Source organism: Homalodisca vitripennis, chromosome X (genome assembly GCF_021130785.1).
Source record: "Homalodisca vitripennis isolate AUS2020 chromosome X, UT_GWSS_2.1, whole genome shotgun sequence".
Classification (NCBI taxonomy): domain Eukaryota; kingdom Metazoa; phylum Arthropoda; class Insecta; order Hemiptera; family Cicadellidae; genus Homalodisca; species Homalodisca vitripennis.
In genome coordinates this window covers 31,739,731-31,761,450 of record NC_060215.1, presented here as the reverse complement: position 1 = coordinate 31,761,450, position 21,720 = coordinate 31,739,731, and the positions used below count along the sequence as shown (strand labels likewise).

General features: G+C 33.7%; 1 protein-coding gene across 1 annotated transcript in view; it reads left to right on the top strand.

Moving 5' to 3' along the window:
• Positions 1-5,676: 5,676 nt before the first annotated feature.
• LOC124368887 overlaps positions 5,677-21,720 on the top strand; it is a 105,028-nt gene continuing 88,984 nt past the window's right edge. The window contains exons 1-3 of the mRNA XM_046826386.1: positions 5,677-5,969; positions 11,709-11,929; positions 21,377-21,466. Of these exons, the coding sequence (XP_046682342.1) occupies positions 5,756-5,969; positions 11,709-11,929; positions 21,377-21,466 (525 nt within the window). The 5' untranslated portion in view covers positions 5,677-5,755. The remainder of the gene's footprint in view (positions 5,970-11,708; positions 11,930-21,376; positions 21,467-21,720) is intronic.

Here is a 21,720-nt window from a genome sequence, read left to right as displayed (position 1 = left end):
ACAATTACTTGTTGTAATATTAATAACATATCATAGAGATGTCCAACATTCGGTCTGAGCCAATGCTAGTGTTAGTATAGGTTGCATGTATGAATACTATGACAAGCTCATAAGACATTCATACAGTTTATTTTGTAAAGGCTGATTCAACTTTCAATTTTACTTTTTTTATGATCTCACCTACTCAATCCTGGAATTTGTGTAAATTGAGATGTACTAAAGAAGAATTTTGTATTGATTAATGCTCGATAGGTAAGCATAATTCACTTGTATTTGCACTATTGTTTAGGACGACATTGCATGTAGTAATTGTTATTCGTTATGAATTATCGAAGCCCAATTTATTTGATTCCGCTTGTGTTTATTTTAGTATTTTATTGAGGTTATGTTTAAAATTAGTACATTTTAGAGCCTAGTCTATATCGATATTCTTGTAAACAATGATACAAATAAATTTAGTACTTGTTTGTTAGTTGCCATTGTCCTATTAATTAGTATATTTTGTAACTGTTGATCACATCCAGAATATTAGCAAGTGAGATACTTTTATTGTCTTAATGAGCCCATCTCATTCATCCTTTATTTTTTTAAATTAATAGGGAGGTCAAACAATTTAATGGATGGCAAACAGTGGGAAATGTAATAACTTAGCGGCGTTAATCTTTATCATCCCCATTAGTTTTAACTGGTATCTAGGTGTTTAAGTTGTTTGATCGATAATAGGTGATATAACCAAAACAATTCCCAGAACTATGGTTTACAAAATCTAAGCTAGAGATGGCCCGTGCCTATAAGTTTTTAGGTTAAGGCTATGAAAACAGAGAAGTTCAAATCTTCATAGTAAATAGGCTAGTTGATTTAATTCCAGAATAAGCCTTGTTGACCTGTTAAAGGGATTTTTGCTCTAAGAGACTAAAAATTCAGTTCTCATTAAATAGGCCTCATCAGTTGTCACATGAATGAAAAGTAAATTAGATGCCTTTGCATTGTTGTAAAAAGGCTATAGTAGGCTATAAAGTCGATAATTTATCTTTATTTATAATTAGTTATAATTATTTATATTTATAATATCATAGCAACACTGCCCTCTGCAGTTTAGGGATTTGATTGTATGACCGAGCAGGTACCAGCTGTGGTAAATTAACCCTGGAAACATAAAACAACCCATTTGGTGTTGATCGCGTGCAATTGACACCGAAAGTGTTGATTAGTATTTTACCAATAAAAGCATTATTAATGGCCAATAACCTTTAAATTGTACATAAATCGAAGGCCAATGAGTAGTTTTTAATGTTTAGGGGTCGTTAATTTTCTTTATCCTGTGTTGTTGACAATGTGTGTGGTTATCCCAGATGTGATTTTGTTGTTAGGCTCTGAACAGCGGAAATTGTTGTTTGTAAAGAAATCCTTTTGTTCTTTGTTCAGGAGTTTTTTTATTCCAATTGAGCAAAGTTTTATCCTACACTGTTGATTGTAATACTCCAGAATGTGTAATCCTTGTAGATCAAGTGATATTCGTGACATTCTAATGTAATCTAACACGACTGACTTTGTTGATATGAATTAGAAGTGTTGCATCATGTTTCTATTTTGTTTCTTGTTAATTTTGAAGTAAAAAATTACATATACACTGTTCTAAATCAGCTAACTTCATAAAATAGTAGAAAAAAAACACTAATTTGCATGAGGTCAATTTTAATTTAAGTCATTTTATTGTGTTGGTTATCAACTGAAAATTGGTACAAGTTTTACTCTTTTCTTTGTAAACATAAAAATTATTTCCATTTTTATTTCTGAACCCGATAACACTATATATTTTTGTGTTTACAACTAAATGTCTTACAATTTAGATATTTCAGACTTTTAAAATAGCTTATACTGTATTTTATTATAATGTAGATACTTTAATGTAATACATTTTTGCAATGTAAAATAGTAAATTCAATATAGGCTATGATCTAAAAATAATATTTATTTTTATTTTTACTTCAACATTATGTAGCTTTGTTCTTTGATTATTTTGGTTAGGATAAACGAGAATAATGTTCCCTTCTGAAACATTATATATAGCACTTTATACATATACTACAAAGTATGATTTTTATAAAATTTACAAAGGGACTCTTTTTTTCATAAAACTTCAGCCTATGTTGTTCCACATATCTGCTACGTCTCAAATTGTAATCATGATGATTTAAAATACTAATTGGGTTGTTGTATTTTTTACGTATAAAACAGTTTCATAAATGTATAGATCATATACCGTACAGTCAAAATTTGAAGTTGAGAAAAGTATGGTTTCACTGTATCTCTTTGTTTTAGGTTAAAAATTATTCTTAAAGCTTTTTTTTGTTGTAATAAGATTCTGTCCAGATTTTTTTTAGTTGTGGCTCCGTATATGCCTATATTGTAAGACATGGGAATTTACCATAGCAAAGTAGATGGCTTTCAATGTCTCAATGCTACACACCCTTGACATTTGGCGTAAAGCAAATAGACTGGAGGACATTTTTTTTACCACATAATCAACATGTTTCTCCCAACTCTGTAAAACCTACAAATATAGAGCACACTTTATATGCTTCCAGGGTTAACAAAACCTGGTCAATTAAATCGATGTTAAAAATTAAACTTTGGCCAACATGTCCAAGATAATGCAGCTCCATAATGTGACCAATGTCGAATATTTGGAACCACCTGTTCAAGAATAAAAGTTAACATAACATAATAATTGAATACAGACTTTTTCATATAATTTTAAAATGAAATAAGTTACTCAAAAACATTGTATTTATAATTTTTTTTATTGACCTTATTTTGATCACAAGTTTTCGGGTTATGAATTTTCAAGGTTGCAATTAGGAGTAGAATTTAACAATCTAGCTTAAATGTTAATGGGACTTCCCTTATTATAGCTTTACTGGTTAGTTTATGTTTTAAGTTTAGATACAAGTATCAAACTTACAACCACATATGCATATTAACACTTATGTAAAAAATCACATTCATGCCACGATACTTCTATAAAAGCTTATTAAATTTCTGGGTTTCTATTCGCTGATTTCCTTTGAGCTCAGGAAATAAGCCCTAGCAACCTTTTCCTTGTTTCACAAATATCAGGACAGTTTAGCCACATGAGCTTTGGTGATTCTTCTGCTTATCAAAACAGTCTGCATTCATCAGTGGTAACCCCATCTTCATTGAGGTTTCTAAAAGAGGTCTGTATCCTGTTAGTATTCCGAGTAGCAGTCGTATATCCTAATCTCTTAGGTCTAGGATCCTGGCCCATTGTCTTAAGCGTATTGAGAGATAAACATTTTTTATCACATGATTCCTGAGGCTTTTCTCCAAGTCTGATCCTCTTCTCTATGGCATTTACTAGAGCTCTGCAGCTGCAACAGCCCTGTATTATTGGCAATGAACGAAAAACATCCCTTGAGTCAGAATCTAGTCAATATTTATTTTTTAATCTAACGACAAAAACAAATGTGTTAACCTATAATTGTATTTTTTCTTTTCCATATTTGTAGTTTACATACATAAAAAATATCACCTTTTAGGTGTATTTACAATTATTACAAGTGAGATGATGGTTCAGCCTACGTTGAATATATATAAATCTCTCTCTGATTGAACAGAAAAAAAAACTTCTAACAAATAAACAATTTAATAAAAAGGTTTATAAATTTACAAGGTGCCAAATATAATTTTAAGTTAATTAAGAATGGGGAAGAGAAAGAGAGACTTATATGTGGTTCACGCTCAAATCACAGCATAACTGCTTTGAAACAAATGTCCTTTGGTTTCAATAGTTGATTCCTCTCAACTTTATAGAGTACTAGACACTAGCTAGACATATTTCAGCAGATTCCTGCATGTTTACACCAACAACTGTGCTTGTATATTGAGTATAGAATATTATTAGGGCACACTGGCCTGGTAATTAGGGAGCTTCATATGAGGTATAAGAACAGAATATAAGACTATATTGTAATTAGTATACTATACTGAAATATATTTCGGTGCTTTGGTATTATCCAGTGGCCACTATTATTGGAAGAGTTTTTTCTTGCCGGAAACTAAAAATCTACATCATTATAAAGAATAGACTTTATTTGACTTACTGAATGTGTGCTTGACTTCATTTTGAATATGGTCTACCAACTGTTTGCATGCAGATAAGACTGATTCTTCAATACTTTTTGAACGCCCAATTCTAAATGATAACATTTTGTAAATATTTCTTTGAACTGTTAAGTCTTTACAATTACAGTGATTAATTCTTTGCTTACGGCTATGATTAACTGATCTACTTTACTGCACAAATTCACCCTATCCTCTTTTGCCCAATGTTCACAGAGGAAGTATATGTCTTCATTGTTGATCAACTCCATTATGCCTGGTTTATTACAAATTAAAAACAGATATTTCTGAATTAACACGACTATCTGAGGATACTTAGTGTATCAGTACTTTCAGCTTTGGAGAGTTCCATTTTACTGTGTATTATATGTCATTATTACGATCGGTTTTTCTCCCTCTCAAAAAGAAGCAATGTCTGCAGGAATGAAGCCAATCTATCCCTATGTACTATTTGTTAGTCTATACACTACACCCTGTATAATTAGGTGTAGATTACATTATAAATACGTTACTAGAAGTACCAAAGTTAAAGATAACCTTTAAGAACGCTCACATGAGCGCTCGTTAACTTTTTATACTTAAAATACGTATGTATTTACCTATATATAGAGCAGATAGGGGCAGAGTTGCCTCCTTCTTGTAGGATGATGGTGCTTGGTTACCACAAGTCAGCATGGCACTAACATCAGCATGGAGTGGTCTGGACTGGAAGCAAGACACTGTCTGGACCTCCTCTCATGGAAGGTGGACGTGGGGTGGTGGTTAATAAGTAAGAACGGTTGTTTAGTTGTAGGTAGGATGATGGTGCTTGGTTACCAGAAGTCAGCATGGCACTAACATCAGCATGGAGTGGTCTGGACTGGAAGCAAGACACTGTCTGGACCTCGTCTCATGGAAGGTGGACGTGGAGTGGTGGTTAATAAGTAAGAATGGTTGTTTAGTTGTAGGTAGGATGATGGTGCTTGGTTACCAGAAGTCAGCATGGCACTAACAACAGCATGGAGTGGTCTGGACTGGAAGCAAGACACTGTCTGGACCTCCTCTCATGGAAGGTGGACGTGGAGTGGTGGTTAATAAGTAAGAACGGTTGTTCAGTTGTAGGTAGGAGATGGTGCTTGGTTACCAGAAGTCAGCATGGCACTAATAACAGCATGGAGTGGTCTGGACTGGAAGCAAGACACTGTCTGGACCTCCTCTCATGGAAGGTGGACGTGGAGTGGTGGTTAATAAGTAGAAACGGTTGTTCAGTTGTAGGTAGGATGATGGTGCTTGGTTACCAGAAGTCAGCATGGCACTAACAACAGCATGGAGTGGTCTGGACTGGAAGCAAGACACTGTCTGGACCTCCTCTCATGGAAGGTGGACGTGGAGTGGTGGTTAATAAGTAAGAACGGTTGTTCAGTTGTAGGTAGGAGATGGTGCTTGGTTACCAGAAGTCAGCATGGCACTAATAACAGCATGGAGTGGTCTGGACTGGAAGCAAGACACTGTCTGGACCTCCTCTCATGGAAGGTGGACGTGGGGTGGTGGTTAATAAGTAGAAACAGTTGTTCAGTTGTAGGTAGGATGATGGTGCTTGGTTACCAGAAGTCAGCATGGCACTAACAACAGCATGGAGTGGTCTGGACTGGAAGCAAGACACTGTCTGGACCTCCTCTCATGGAAGGTGGACGTGGAGTGGTGTGGCTTTGTGTTGTCTGAGTGTCCGCAGACTCCCCCCACCTCCCACTACTCTGACGTGGACTGGGAAACTCTCGCCTCCAGTCTCGGCCTTGGAGGACCCCTCCCTCTCACCTCCTCATCACTCTCATCTTCATATGGACCAGGTAACGTTTGTATTAGTGATTACAATAGTCTGTTTAATCTCATTGTATACTTTATTGAGTATATACATGTTTGGAAACTATACTTATTTTACTACATAACCAACAAAAAGATCTTTAAGTATTTTTCTTGAAATACTCTTCAGTACTTTGAGGTTCAATTTGTCCCAATGAAAATGTAATATTTGATCAAAAAAGTCCATTATAAAATAAGCTTCCTGAACTGATTGGCAAAATAAAATAATAATTAATGTTAGTACATAACCAGTTTTGGCCATAGCCATAATGAATGACATGACTGTTGAGCAATCAGACAGACTTCACCGTGCTCAGAACTAATGTATTAGATTGATTTTTAATCTCAGACGTCATGAGCATGTTACACAATATTTTCAGCAATTGTCACTCATGAAACTTCAAGTACGTAAATTCCAAATACTTTTTATTCTACATTTAACTATCAAAACCAAATATCCTGTTTATATGTCTGATCATTTCAACTTAATCTCTGATATTAGTGAATGACCTACAAGAAGGAGAGCCACATTAGTATCAATTCCAATCCATCTATCAACAATTTTTATTAGGTCTTTTACTGTTGCACATTTCGGGGTGGGGGTTTAGGGTCTTACTGCTGGGGGCCCGTGGGGGTGACGGATGGTGCTGCTTGTGGCGGTCGTGTGGTCAGTCGGTGTGTTAGAGTGATTGAATGTGTCTTCTTTTGATTCTTCATTTTGAATATATATATGGTGCTTGGTTACCAGAAGTCAGCATGGCACTAACAACAGCATGGAGTGGTCTATAAATCTACGTAAAAATGTAAATTATATATATATATAATTTACATTTTTATTTTGTATTTTAAGTTTTGAATTCATTTCAATTTATAGATTTTTTGTTTTAAGTTGATTTAATTTTTTACAGATTAAGCAATTTTGTTATTTTATATTTATAGTATAAGTTAATAATTTACCGCAATTGCATCATACTATTGTAAATTTACTGTATACAAAACGAGGTTGAGCGGTAGAGAGGGCTTGATAACTCTAACTCCGCCTCTGTAATAAAGGCATTTTTCATTTTCATCATCAAATGCTGTATAAGGTTAGTTACTCTTCTTGACACTGTCAAATAGCATTTTAGAAGTCACAACACAAGGCCTACCTAAGTAAGCATGCTTTGTGGTGATCAAGGTCTTGGTCTAAGCACTTGTGCTTTTTCCATACTCACCTGACCATTAACCTCTGCTTTATTGTCGTCCTGTCTTCCAAACACTGTCCACATTTTGCGTTATAAAGGTATTGAGTAGGAACTGAAATTCAATTTCGTAATGTAAAGTTTATTATATCTATCGCATTCCTAGCCACAAGCATCCTATAGAGACGGTGTGTTTTTGTATGTTTGCTTAATGTAGTACAAAAGTAATGTGTAGACTAACTAGAGTTAATTAAAAGCAAGGTATGTGTCAAACGTAGCTGCAGATTATATTCTACTCCACTAATGTCTTGTGTCAAATAAAGATTTATTGAAAGAGAGGTTCATAGACAAGTACACTTGGTGCTGTCCATCGTTTGCTGACTCTAGTACTGGCTCGATCCTGTATAACTGAGTGGTCTGTCCTTTCACTTGACAGTGATGAAAGTGATTAAGCTAGGTATCTTTAAGTAAGTTGAAAATTTAATTATTGTACTATAATATAAATGGCAATGTTAATTGTTAGCAAACTTTTGATTAATAATTTTGATTTTTTATAGGCTTTCGATATTTTAGGATTTCGTTATAATTGAAAAGTTTTAAGTATATTAATATTATTAGCATACTAAGTCAGTCATAGTAATAATGGTTTTAATCAGTACTTTAATAAAATGTATTTGTAAGACAAAATTATGAATTTTGTTCATTAATTTCTGCAGTTTATTAAATTAAAAAACTATAACCATGTTCTTTTTACTTTAACTTTGATTGTTTTTTAATAGTTTTAAATTCACCATTTTCTTTACAGAAACTTTGAAACTGTAGGAGTAATAACAGAAATTTATTTAATTCTACAGTTGATGTAGCGTTTTGAATACTTAATCTTTATATTCCCGAGAGTTCACTATCACTTAAAATATCCTCTTTTCTCTCACGATTTTATGGCAACTCTAAAAAAAATGTACTATTTACAAGTAAATTAATTAGTGGTTTATATGTTTGCTGTGTCAAATCCGTCCAATAATGTATTCGCTATGCAGCAAAATTCAGTGTCATAAATTTTATTATAAATGCTAAGTTTTGTTGAATACATCTATACTTTCAATGTTAATTTTAAAATACAGAGCTTACAGTAGAATTATCTTCTTTTAAAGACACTTAGTACTTACCAAACATTCTCCCACTTTGGTCCATTTTTCCATTACAAGTTCCTCGTACATAAAACCTAAATCATGTATTTTTTATACTTTATAATACTTGAACTAATAAGTTATAATTGCGTCATATCATGGGGACTTCTGGAAAGATTTATTTTTTCCAGCATCCAAAATAGTAAACAGTTAGTTCAATTTTAATTAGCCTATTATTAAAAATTGTATTTGAGACACTTCCTAGTCTTACATGGCTTTCCTTATACATATTTCTGATGAGTTCGTTCTTGGATATTGGGACTGAAAGGATTAAATTACAATATTATAATAAACTGTTAGGGTATGAATACACAGGCAACTCAGCAACACGATGCGATGTGAAGCTACTCGAAATTATCAAATGTTTATGTAGATGTTAAACATGGAATAAAACACACATCGCAACATGACGTGATCCGTTTATCTTATTCCATACGAACTGTATTTGATAGTTTTGCATTACGTCGCAATCCGTGTATTTTTACCCTTAGATAGCAAGCCTTTCTCTTTGACATTGAACAATTCTGACAAGAATTCAATATATACTACTTACTAGTAAGGATGTGTAAAAAGTAATACTGTTGTGTAATGTAAACATCAGTGTTTTTTAGTACAAATATTTGGTTGTTTTGAGGTCATCACATTTACCTAACAATAATATTTCATCACAATGTACAGTATTGTTAGTCCTATCAATTGTTGGAAAGATATTTCCAACCTCATTCACTAATAAAGCCGGCAATGAACTTTGTTGTGTAATTTATAGTGGTTTTAGCCAGTGTCTAAGAGTAATGCGATTGAGAGGGCACACAAAGGGAGGTAGAGGGAACAAGAAAGCTGGTTCTTTTATTGTGGGTCCTTTTATGTTTTTTATGTGGGTTTTGCCAATTTTTAACTTATTCTCCTCGTACTACCAAAATTATTTTAAAATAATTTTCCACCTTTGTCTGATAAAACACAAAATATTCTTCATTATTCACTACCACCAATTATAATCCAATGCAAATTTTTACAAAAGTAAACTTCAACGTAGTGTAACTTTCCATTTAACAAAATCTTTCTGACTAGGCTCTCTACAGTTTTGCTAAACAAAATCTTTAAAAAAGCTCTCTAAGTGATATTATAGTCATATCAAAGAAATTTAAAGAAATAGTTTAGTTACTGGTCCGGTAAAAGTAAAAAGTCATAGTTCATTAATTGGCAAATTTTTGTGAAATTTTATGTAGGTTAATAACTCTTATCATAAACAGTTGGTATAACTGAAAGTATATAGTTAGAGTTATGCAGCTCTTGTCTCCTTCGTTAACTGTTGTACAAACATATATTACAAATTGTATAAGATGGAGGTATAAATTGATTTAAGTAAATTTGTATATTGTGTATATAAATAATATTCCAGGTACATAGCTAAATATAAAAGTTGTAATGTAGGTACTTGTTTTTTTTTAATTATAGGGTTAGTTTAATGTACGTTTACTTAAAATATACTTCTATTAATGTGTGAAACATCCAAAATAGGCCTAATATTTACTAGTTTTTGCTAATATGTGGATTTTTTGGAATATGTAATCTGTGCCCAAAAAATCAGGAACATATCACACTCTGCTGGTGGTAATTATTTATCAGTATAAAAAGGATATCACATTTTCTGTAATTACTTACAGCAGTATTGTTAGTACTATGTAATATATAATTTACTCCATTAAAAAATAATAGGCCTAGTTACCATAGTATATCAAGAATATAGAATGTAGTAATAAACATACAATAGGAATCAAGAGTGATAAACCAGTGCCACAGTGTCTTGAATTTTTTCACCGCTTTACAGTGAGAAACACCTGGTGGTGATATTTAGGCTTTGCGTTTAAAAATGCCTCTTGCCTGATTTTTGCCACCACCTATTAAGTTGCTTTACTTATGTTGATGTGTCTTTCAACGTTTCAGTATAATGAAATGTATATTCAATGCTTATCTATTGGCATTGACTGGTGTTTGGAAAAATCCGAACTATACAAAGAATCAACGTAGGTAGTACTGTCACCATCTGGCTTGGACACGAGAGTGCAAAATTGTGTATATGTTCTTTATGTTGTAAAATGTGCCAGGTAACATTATGACTTAAGTTTGTAATTTACAAATTGTAACTCATATATAATGTAATTTATGTAATGATAACTATAAATCATTGCTCAGTGAATATCCTTATGCATCTTTACCATTAACACTAAGGTTCGAAAGGTTTAAAAAACAACAAAGGTTTTTTTTTGGGTAAAGACAGTGTGTTGGGTAAAAGCATTGTTTCAGTAAGATGTATTGGATGTGGCCGGAAGAGGAGGGTAAACTGAAGGTTACAACTCTTCTTCTTGGTATAGAAACACTAGATTGAAACATAATTGAAATATTTATATTTGTCAAATATGACCACTCACCAGACTTAAACAAAAATAAAAAACATAAACATATCTCTGTTTTTGGCAAAGAATTCAATGAGTATGAAATTCCACTGTGTTCCAGTTTGGCAAATGTTAACCTGGTCGTTCTACATTATCCACCCTCTCTTACATAGACAAAAAAGTAACAATACAAACTGTTTTATACTATCTAGGAGAATCAGAATTGCACTTTTAAATAATGAGGTGCATTACTAAGGAAACCATTTTTAAGAACTTGTGCATAATAGACAATAGACAATAATCTTTATTGACATGTTCGTGGAGAATAGTACAATGCGTCAAAAATAGAGAGATTCTGACTAAAACTGTGTGACATAAATTCTTTTTTTTTATAATAGAGCCTGTCCTGTAGCCAATTAGTCAGGGTTTTCTTCAGATTCCTGGCTGGCGCGTTTCTTATGTAGTCCGGGAGTTTGTTGAAAAAGAGTGCTCCCTTGTAGGATGGCTTCTTTTCATACAGGGTGAGCCGATGTATCGGGAGTGCAAAATTGGAGGTGTGTCTTGTGTGATGTTGATGCAGATCTTCATTTCTTGTTTGAGGGTTGGAGACCACATGGAGGATTGCCTCACATATGTAGAGTGATGTCACAGTGAGAGTTTTCAATTATTTATAAGCTTCTCGACAGCTTTCTTGCACCCTGATCGCTGCCAGGCATCTTATTGCCCTTTTTTGATGTATGAGAGATTTCTCCGAGTTAGCACTGGAGGTTCCTCCCCATACCACTATACCATACATAAGGTGGCTTTCAAAGAGGGAGTAGTAAGCAGTTTTTGCTGTGTGCAGGTCATAATAAATCATGATTTTAAAACAGTAATCAAAGAAACATCATAATCTAAGTAAATATAAACAACGATGATCACAATGATTAGTTTTATTAAGTATACCTGTTATGTTGTTTGTGCAGTGAAGGTAACTGGAGTGGTGTTGTTGCTGGGGCTGGGAGGCTACCTCTGCTATAAGCTGTACAAGGTGTGGCTGTACCAGCAGTACCAGAGTAGCAGCAGCAGTGGTAGAGACGACAATGCTCCGCCTCCTCCATCTTCTTTCGCTGAGGGCACCCCGGCATTCAGCTACCATCATATGTCCAACCCGCCTGCCAGTATTAATGACTTCTTGAATGTCAAAGTAAGACCAGTGTGCTGTAATGTGTAGTAAAAATAGTATTACTTATGTATGACATTTCACCTACAGAATAGAAGTATCAAGTCGATTGGCTCCTAAAAGTGGACATGTGTAGTAATCGATTCACTACGATGCTGGTCACTAGGATTTTCTTAAACAGTTGTGTGATCAGACCACAACCACTTGAAACATTGTAAACAAACCTTGCTCTCAAGGAAGAAATATAAATGCATCTGTTTTGTTTCTTCTTTTTTTTTCTTTTTTCCCTCTTAGGACAAGAAGCTTATAGATTGCACTTAGTTCTGTAAGAACCTTAACACTGCTACACTACCGGAGTGACAAGATATTCAGGATGGGTAAGGTTAGGGGTAGGGGCCACCTCCTATCGAGATCCATGAGGAAGAATTAGGGCACTAATCTCAAAGTCATGTCTCCCTGGAAGAAGAGGAGCCCAGCTCTGAACCAACCCCTCTAGTCAAAGTAGGCAGGAGGTGGCACACCCTTGTTGAGGCTAGTAAGAACCTCTGAGGTTAGGGAACAAACCCCATCAACTCCAACAGTCATCTCCCACAGTAGACTAGACCTACCGAATTGCCCTTGAACCCCGGAATCTCGACATTTGTGGTTAGTGATGCTCCACGTCCATATTATACGGATGTTGTAAAAATGGTATCAACTCCCGACGTCTGTATAGTGCGGTCGTGCACTATTTCTATTATTTTACTGGTCACCTATTTTACCAAATGCTTTGTAATTCCACAGACTTGTGTACAAAGATGTATTGCATCAAAATATATTAGTTCGTAAAGCTTTGACTTTGTATTTTGTCAGTCTGTGATTGAGAAATTGCAATTCATCTCAGCTGACTACTCACTGATTGTCGCATACAACTGTATTTCACTACCTTGTGAATATTCCACCTTGCTTCATGTTTTTAGGTTAAAACAGTATAAAATTGGGCAGTTAAATATTAGTTTATTTATTTGATTTGAAAATAATTAAAATGAATCGTTCAAAGTATCCCGTAATCGAAAATACACCAATTAATAACTTAGTTGAGTCATGGATATGGGCAGTGATGACGATTTCAGTAATAGGTATCTTGACATTTCTGAAAACATTTTCTACTGATTTAAATATTGTGTTAAATAATTTTTAGTTTTTAAAAAATATGTGCTATAAACAGTTTTAATTATTTTATCAGAAATAACTTTAGTTTTATATTAAGTATTATGAATTTCAAATATTGTGTTTCATTTACTTGCATAGAAATGGCAGAAAGGAAAATGACATGTCCTTACAAATATTGATGTTACTCAACTTGTAAATAAAGTAGTCCTTTAATTCCATAGATTAAGAAATAAATTTCACATAAAATGAATAGATATCTGGTTCATCAATTTTAAAAAATATCGTAGTTATGAGATGTTTAGAAAACTCATACTTTTGTCTAAAACGGCTTGGGATCTTTGGCACATCACTTTATATAATGGCCAAGGTTAAAAAATTTTACAGTTAACATTAAATAACTTACGCCTAATAAATAATAATTTTAGTGTTTATTTTATACATTTTAAACATGTCTGGTTTTATGATTAAAGCTTTAAACCTTTAACTGGCAACCAACAGATCTTCCATTGATTACGCTGTGTCTGCTACAGTATAATAAGCGGCCACCACCACAATCAGATCATGATTATTGAATAATATCCAATCATCGATATTCATGACCATCCAACCATCTAAATATACTGAAAGCAAAATGTTGGAACAAATAATGTAATTGATATTTCAAAGAACAATTTAGATTTTGGATTTTAAGTCTTACAAATGAATATATAAATTAAATTATAATATATAATTACAAACAAAACAATAACATTTCCTTACCTTCACGTCATTGTTCTCGCTGTCATTAGTTAATAACCAAACACATGATTTCACTTTGAATATTTTTCCAAACATAATTTTACTTTGAATGAATTTTGAATGATAATTTAGTCGAAGTGAATTAAGTTGTAGGTTTTTAAATTGTACTATATACTTTTATATGTGATAGAAATGTATTTATTTCAAATTGTATAAAATAACTAAACTATATTTAAATACAGTTTAGTTATTAACGACGACGAGTTTAGTTTAAACTACTCTTGAGTCGTCGTGTAGTACTTACGATTACTTCTCAGGGTATACACGTGTGATAGCAATTAAAAAATGCTCAAATGGATTACCATCAATACTCATTACTTCTTGCCGATACATAATTCTGCAAGATGATCAGCAATGCAGTCACACCTGAAACCGGTTTTAATGATTTCTTTTTAACTCTCCAATTAGATTATAGTTTAGGTGTTTGCAGAACTTAGTGGATTTATGAAGTTTGAATTCAAAATATTGCTCAATGTTTAAAAATACATTTTTGGCTAAAATCTGCACATTCATTGCCATTGTTCTTCTCGTTACGACTAACCTGCTCTCTACATACATGAAATAACAACAGCTGGCAATGATTAATTGTGATTATATATAGGCCAACGTTGTATTTGATAGTATCAATATTTAAAATCGATAATCATGATCCGATTGTGGCAGTGGCCGCTTATTATACTGCTGCCACTGTGTCTCAACTTACATCAATGGAAATTTCAGCGCTCAAAATAATGCAGTGCCCGCTCTCGTCACTCATTATAATATGTAACCAGGTGATTTGAAACATTATTTATATATATATACAACGCAAAGAAATTATTTTGTATATATAACTTGTTAACTTCTCTACATCAACTCTGACATTACAAAAGTGATGATGAGTAATTTCCTTAGTAGCGCTTCACTGTCGTTATTTGGTCGAGAACTGTGATAGGGTTGTCATTTATTTAGTTAGTTACAATAAATGTTAAAGAGTGTATTGTCATAACTAGTGAAGTGTTATAACAATTATTTTTGTTCATCTAGGTTACCTATTGCAAAAGATACCCAATATAAGTTTTGTGAGGCATTCATGTATTTACAGTTATATTTTATGGCTATAAGGAAGTAAATTACATATCTTAAAACTTTTATAGCTTACTAAACTTCAGCAATGTCTAAACATGATTGTGAAAATTCTGATGGACTAAGAAAAATTAAGATTAGTTTTTATTTTTGTCCAGCCAAAAAATATATTTCAAAATCTTTTTTACTTTCCATCAACCAAAACGTTTATGTAAGACTTCAAAACAGTATACTTTATCATATAAATAATACATTTATTATTGTGTAGAACTTATTAGCTAAATTATAGTATACAATAAAACTCTGTAGTCCTAAATATAACTGTTTTATAAATTTATGTTTCCATTGCTGAGAATAATGTGTTTGTGTACATGTCCAGTTTATACACTAAAAATATATAACTAGATTTTCAAAAACTAGAATAAATTTGTGAAATTGTCTATATTGCAATTTTAAATTTATTTACAAAACTATATTCCCAAGATACACCCCACCCTTTTTACTTTTATCACAATTCAAATTAAAAAAAAATGTATATATTTATTTTGATTCATATTCAGATTTTGAACAAATTGATACCAAATACAGCTATAACAACAGTACAAAATATGTATTAATGAATTTTATAAACATATGCAAATCACCCTCCTGCCAGTCGAAGGGTTAAGTATTAAGTTGTAAGCACTGGCATAAAATGTTCAGTAAACTGGGAACATTTTGTTTTTAATCATGTAACAGATCCAGTTGCCACAACTTAGTTAGGAACATTGTCCAACTAAGTGTTACCAGAAAACTAAACAATTGCGTCATTGTGAGTTAAAAGAATCTCATACAAGAACAGGGAATATTTATTTTGCAACAGTTTTATGTTTATAATTAGATTTCTTAAACACCAAAACTCATGTAACAAACACTATTGTTTCAAAGTGGAATGTTTTGAAAGATAAGAGGAAGTGCCAAAGGCAGGTAGGAGTAAGGCTCTCCTCGGCTTATGGATCATCTTCAAGCAAAACTTTCAGAAAAATACCTTTGATGGATACATATATCAGCAAACACATAGGGCGTATATGACTTGTCCAATGCCAACGTTGTCTGAAACTATGCCTGTACAAAATTCAATCAGTTCTAGAACTATATCCACTTGATTTAAACGAGCGCATAACTTACTGCCTGTGGTTTTGACGTTCAAGTTGTCAAGTAATTCCTCATCTCATATCCCCATCTTTTCCTCAACTAACATTCAGTTCTCACCAACCATAGAAAAACACATGCAATCTCTTCTTCCCTTCCTAAAACACTGGAGAAACCTAGAAGATTAGGTCACTCCAGAAGACTGATTATGCACTTCAAATAGTCATCATTGAATATCTTTGGCCCTTAACTATCAGGTTTTATTTGGTTTGATTAGGTTTGATCAGAAGACTGATTATGGACGTCAGATAGTCATCATTGAATATCTTTGGCCCTTAACTATCAGGTTTTATTTGGTTTGATTAGGTTTGATCAGAAGACTGATTATGGACGTCAGATAGTCATCATTGAATATCTTTGGCCCTTAACTATCAGGTTTTATTTGGTTTGATTAGGTTTGATCAGAAGACTGATTATGGACGTCAGATAGTCATCATTGAATATCTTTGGCCCTTAACTATCAGGTTTTATTTGGTTTGATTAGGTTTGATCAGAAGACTGATTATGGACGTCAGATAGTCATCATTGAATATCTTTGGCCCTTAACTATCAGGTTTTATTTGGTTTGATTAGGTTTGATCAGAAGACTGATTATGGACGTCAGATAGTCATCATTGAATATCTTTGGCCCTTAACTATCAGGTTTTATTTGGTTTGATTAGGTTTGATCAGAAGACTGATTATGGACGTCAGATAGTCATCATTGAATATCTTTGGCCCTTAACTATCAGGTTTTGCAGACTGTGTATTCTGATGTAAATTAACTTCCACATGCGTGATCCTACAAAGCATTATAAAACTATTGGAATTTCCCCCACCTTCTATAGTTACTTGTAGTCATACCTGTCAGATCAAACAAGCAAATATGATTTTTCAGTTATGTAGCTCAGTTCCCTTCTACTTTCGAAAAATCAAAATTGTAAATGTGTACATGGGTTTTATCATCCTCTACAGGTGAGCGTTCGATGTGCCATATTTTGAAAAAGGATAACAGACCCAACTTTCTTTTAAATAAATCCTGATAAAACTTGGTATTAAAAAATATTCCATAGTTTTGTTGTTATAATAGATGATGATAGATGGTTCTGCTGATTAGAACAATTTGTCACCATTTTCTACATATCAAATGGACTGTAAAAATGTTTTGGGATTTCTTGGCCTAAGTTCAATTTATAAAGGTCTTTGCCACCTTCATGAGCTCAGTCAAAGGCCAAAGGGGAAGATGGATTGATGTGATCGGCACGGTTCTTCAGGGGATAGCCCTGTAACATAATGAGGTTAGAGCATACAACTTACTGAGCTACCACAGTTATCTGCAAATAATTTCTATCACCAATTTCGGGTTGACCGGATGCCTAAGTTCCATTGGAGAAATATTATAACTTATATTCACTTAGTGCTCAGCTCCATAAGTATAGTTTCGTATTGTTGACATATATTCGTTACTTAACTAAAACTTCAGTTTATGTGATCGATGTATGTCAAACTTTTTATATCACTGGAATACTTATATTTATGTGTATCTCAAGAAAATTGGACGGAGAGTACCATAGATACGCAATAATTTGTCAAAAATGATAAAAAATACAGTTAAAGTTGATGTATAGTTAGAAACAAAATCATTACCAACCAAAGATATATTCTTACTATGTTTAATTACAATAGAATAATAATTTGACTACACAAATAGTAAAGTAAAGTAATTTTGTAGTACAAAGACTGCGTTGAAAACTCTATTACTTTCTTCATTGGAACTATTTTCTCTTTACTTGTTACTATGTTTTGTCATTGCTTCAACCAGAGTTAGTCTCACCTTGTTTTATCTAGCCTATTACAGGCTAGATTAGGTCTAGGACATCCGTGAGAAATAGAAATAGGTACAGTAACGTTTATGTTTCATAAAATAAAAGGACAAATTCAGTTTGAATGAAATTAAATTGTGTTTAAATATGTTACACTCATACTCATGTAAAGCAAAAACGTTTGACATTGAGATTATTAAAATGATAACACTTGGATGATAGACCCAAAGGTCTTAACCCTATGCGCTCGAAAGGCCAGCAGTACTGGCCATTGACCAAGGTTGCAGACACCTCGTGTTAGTTTTGCCGTAGTTTGTCCTCGCAGCTCGTATGGGCAGTACTGCTGACCGCGCTTCTTTTATTGACAGCTCGGCGGCCATATTTGTTGTTTGCCTCACCAGATCGGAATTATTTTTCAATTTCCTCCGCGTTATTTGCATAGTAATTTAAAATGTTTAAAGAAGAATTGAAAAATAATTTAAAATTTATTTTTAATGAATATTTCTATTACAAAGATAAACTTACATTTGGAAAATTTAACTCTTAAACGTATATTTTTAACAAAGATATGTAAATAAAATGTTATAAAGTATGTCTGTACATTTATGTTACACTCAAACATAAACTATTTTACATTTTTCTTAGTCTATAAATTTTTTTTACGGAATTAAACTTTTAAAAATACATACCTACGTGTAGTCAAGAATAGTTAGCACACGTCTTCTAGTAAAATTTTCTAGATTTTCTCTATTTTCCATCTCTTCTATCATTTCAGTGTATAGGCCCACTACACACCATTTGTCTCATTTGCACAGTCAATGTTTAGAGAAGAATTGCTAATTTAAATAGAAATAGGCTAATTTAAAATTTACTTTTATATAAACTTTTTAATACTAAGATAAGCATGAATTTAGGAAATATAAATCTTACATTAATATTGTTAACAAATGTAAGAAAATAAATGTCATTACAGTTCTATGTTTTATTACTATATACACAGTCACAACTATTTTACAATTTTCTTAGTCTTTAAATTTTTTTACGGAATGAAATTTTTCAAAACACCGATGTGTAGTCCGGGTTGGCTAGCACAAGTCTTGCAGTAAAATTTACTACGTTTTCTTTCTTTGCCAGCCCTTCTGTCACTGCATACTGCGCAGTCTTTCGTACATAACCTTACTGCCTGCACTGAGCTTTGGCGCTAAAACGATTGAAATGAAGGCTTAGTTGTTTAATTCAAAAGCTGCTCGATAGGTTTCAGCACTCACCATTCATTATAAAACAAATAGAATATTAGAAAATAACTGCTATGTTTAGTGGCCAGTGGTGCTGGCTTTACGAGCTATGGACGTATTATATATTGGCCAGTACAGCTGGACATACAAGCTGAGATAACATTACAGCAAAAATTAATCCGTGCTCCCGACAAAATGGCGGCGGCCAGTAGAGCTGGCCATACGAGCTCCAAGGACAAATAACAAATACTACCTTCGAGCGCAAAGGGTTAAACTCTTCTGAGCATCGGGTTATATAAGGGAGGGGATCACGAGGCTCCAGTACCCCTCCCCATCAATATTTTTGAAAGAATTACACCCAATAGTTTGTTTTAAGCTAGAAGACATTAACAAAGTCTTAAAGGTCGGCAATTTCTCTGAGATATATTCCTCAGCCCATATTTTTGAAAGGTGATTTATACCTCCTAAACCACTCAGTGTGTCAGCCCCCTCCCCCCAAAATAATTTTCTATATACGCCACTGCTCCTGAGCACCTGTGAATTTTGTAACAAAGCCGATGATTTATCATAGTAAGCATGATACATTCAAAAGTCTAAGTCACTAGATAAGTTGTGTGTGAACAAATAAACTGAAATATTAATACAATGTTTTGTTTGATTAATATTACTTATACTGGTTAACACAGTGGCTTCGAAGCTTGAGATTCTTCTGTACATCAAGGTCCACCAATTTAAATTTTGGTAGTATTACAGGTTTGTTGGAAAGTACAGGATGACTGCCGGGAACCGGACGAATTTGCAACAGCTGTTACATTGTTGTTACACGTTCTAGGGAGATTGAGGTTATGTCATTGTTTTGAGTGAGCTTTACCATTTTAGTCACGATGGATCAGTGGTCAGTTCAGCATCGTGTTTTTGCATATGACACATTTATTAAAAATGGCGAATCCGTTATCAAAACACAGCGTATCTTCCGACGCCACTTTAATATTGCGCGAAATGACACGGTTCCAAGCCGGAATACATTGCTAAGATGGGTGCACAAGTTCAGAACAACAGGAACAGTATCAAAGAAAAAGCCACCCGGTCCAGCAAGAACAGTGAGAACACCAGACAACATCGCTAGAGTGAGAACTGCTTTGATGAGGAGCCCGGGTCGCTCTGCACGAAGACACGCACAAGAGCTACGCATAAAGCGCGATTCTGTCAGAATAATTTTAAAATCAGATTTGAAATTTCATCCCTATAAAATACAGGTGGTACAGCAACTGAAATAGAGGGACTATGGACAAAGAGAAGATTTCGCAGTACGTATGCAGGTGTTGTTTACTGATAATCCTGATGTAATGATGTTAATGAGCGACGAAGCTCACTTCCACTTAAACGGTTCAGTGAACAAACAAAACTTACGATATTGGGCTCCTGAAAATCCATGTAACTTTCATGAAAAACCACTCCACTCTCCAAAAGTAACGGTTTGGTGTGCTGTAGGCCACTTTGGGATAATTTGTCCGTATTTTTTTGAGGAAAATGGAGTCACAGTGACAGTGAATTCTGCACGCTATGTTCACATGTTGGAAACATATCTCAAGCTACAACTTCGGAGGCGAGGAATAAACGTGAAAAAATGTTTACTTCCAACAAGATGGGGCTACAGCGCATACTGCCGCTGCATCGATGGGAATTGTGAAGATGTTCCCTGGCAAGTTGATTTCACGTTTTGGTGACGTGCCGTGGCCGCCGAGGTCACCAGATTTGTCGCCCTGTGACTATTTCTTATGGGGGTATTTGAAAGCTTGTGTCTATGTTCAAAAACCACGAACATTATTGCAGCTAAAAGATGCAATCACCGAAGAGGTGAATTTGATTGGACAAGACATGTTGATGAGAGTGCGTAATGATTTTCTCCAGAGGTTGGAAACCTGTATCCAGGTTAACGGCCATTACATGCATGATATCATCTTTAAGAAATAAACCCAAACTAGGATAAAAGGTTCCATAAAACATATGTTTTTTGAAATGGTATGTTTTCACCAATATATATTCCACAATTAAATAATTTTACTATATAAAATAAGGTTGTACTATTCATTTAAAATACGTCCGGTTCCCGGCAGTCACCCTGTATGAGGTTACAGCATTGTATAATGAACATCGTCATGTGTTGGAGTAACGTCATCCACCAATAGCAAAGCTTAATCTAAATCTTAATTATGTTTGTGTTCCAGACTCGATACTTCGGACCACTACACGCAAACAATGACGACAACTATTCTGAAGGCGAAACAATCCATTGTCACGACTTCTCATGTCCTGTGGTAAGTTACGCAATTATTACTGTGAAATCTAAAATATGATTTTATGTGCAACTTTTTAAAATAATTTCTCAAGCTTTTGAAACCGGTTTGCAATAGAGACATTACATAATCTGGGAAACTGTCTCTAACAGTAACAGGAAGGCTTTGCAGCTTCAGGAAGTAAAATTTACAGATCCATTCTTTAGATTTGTTTCAGATTGTATCTGCTCTTGTTGAAACTAATAACGTTGTAATCAAAAATATTAAAATTACAA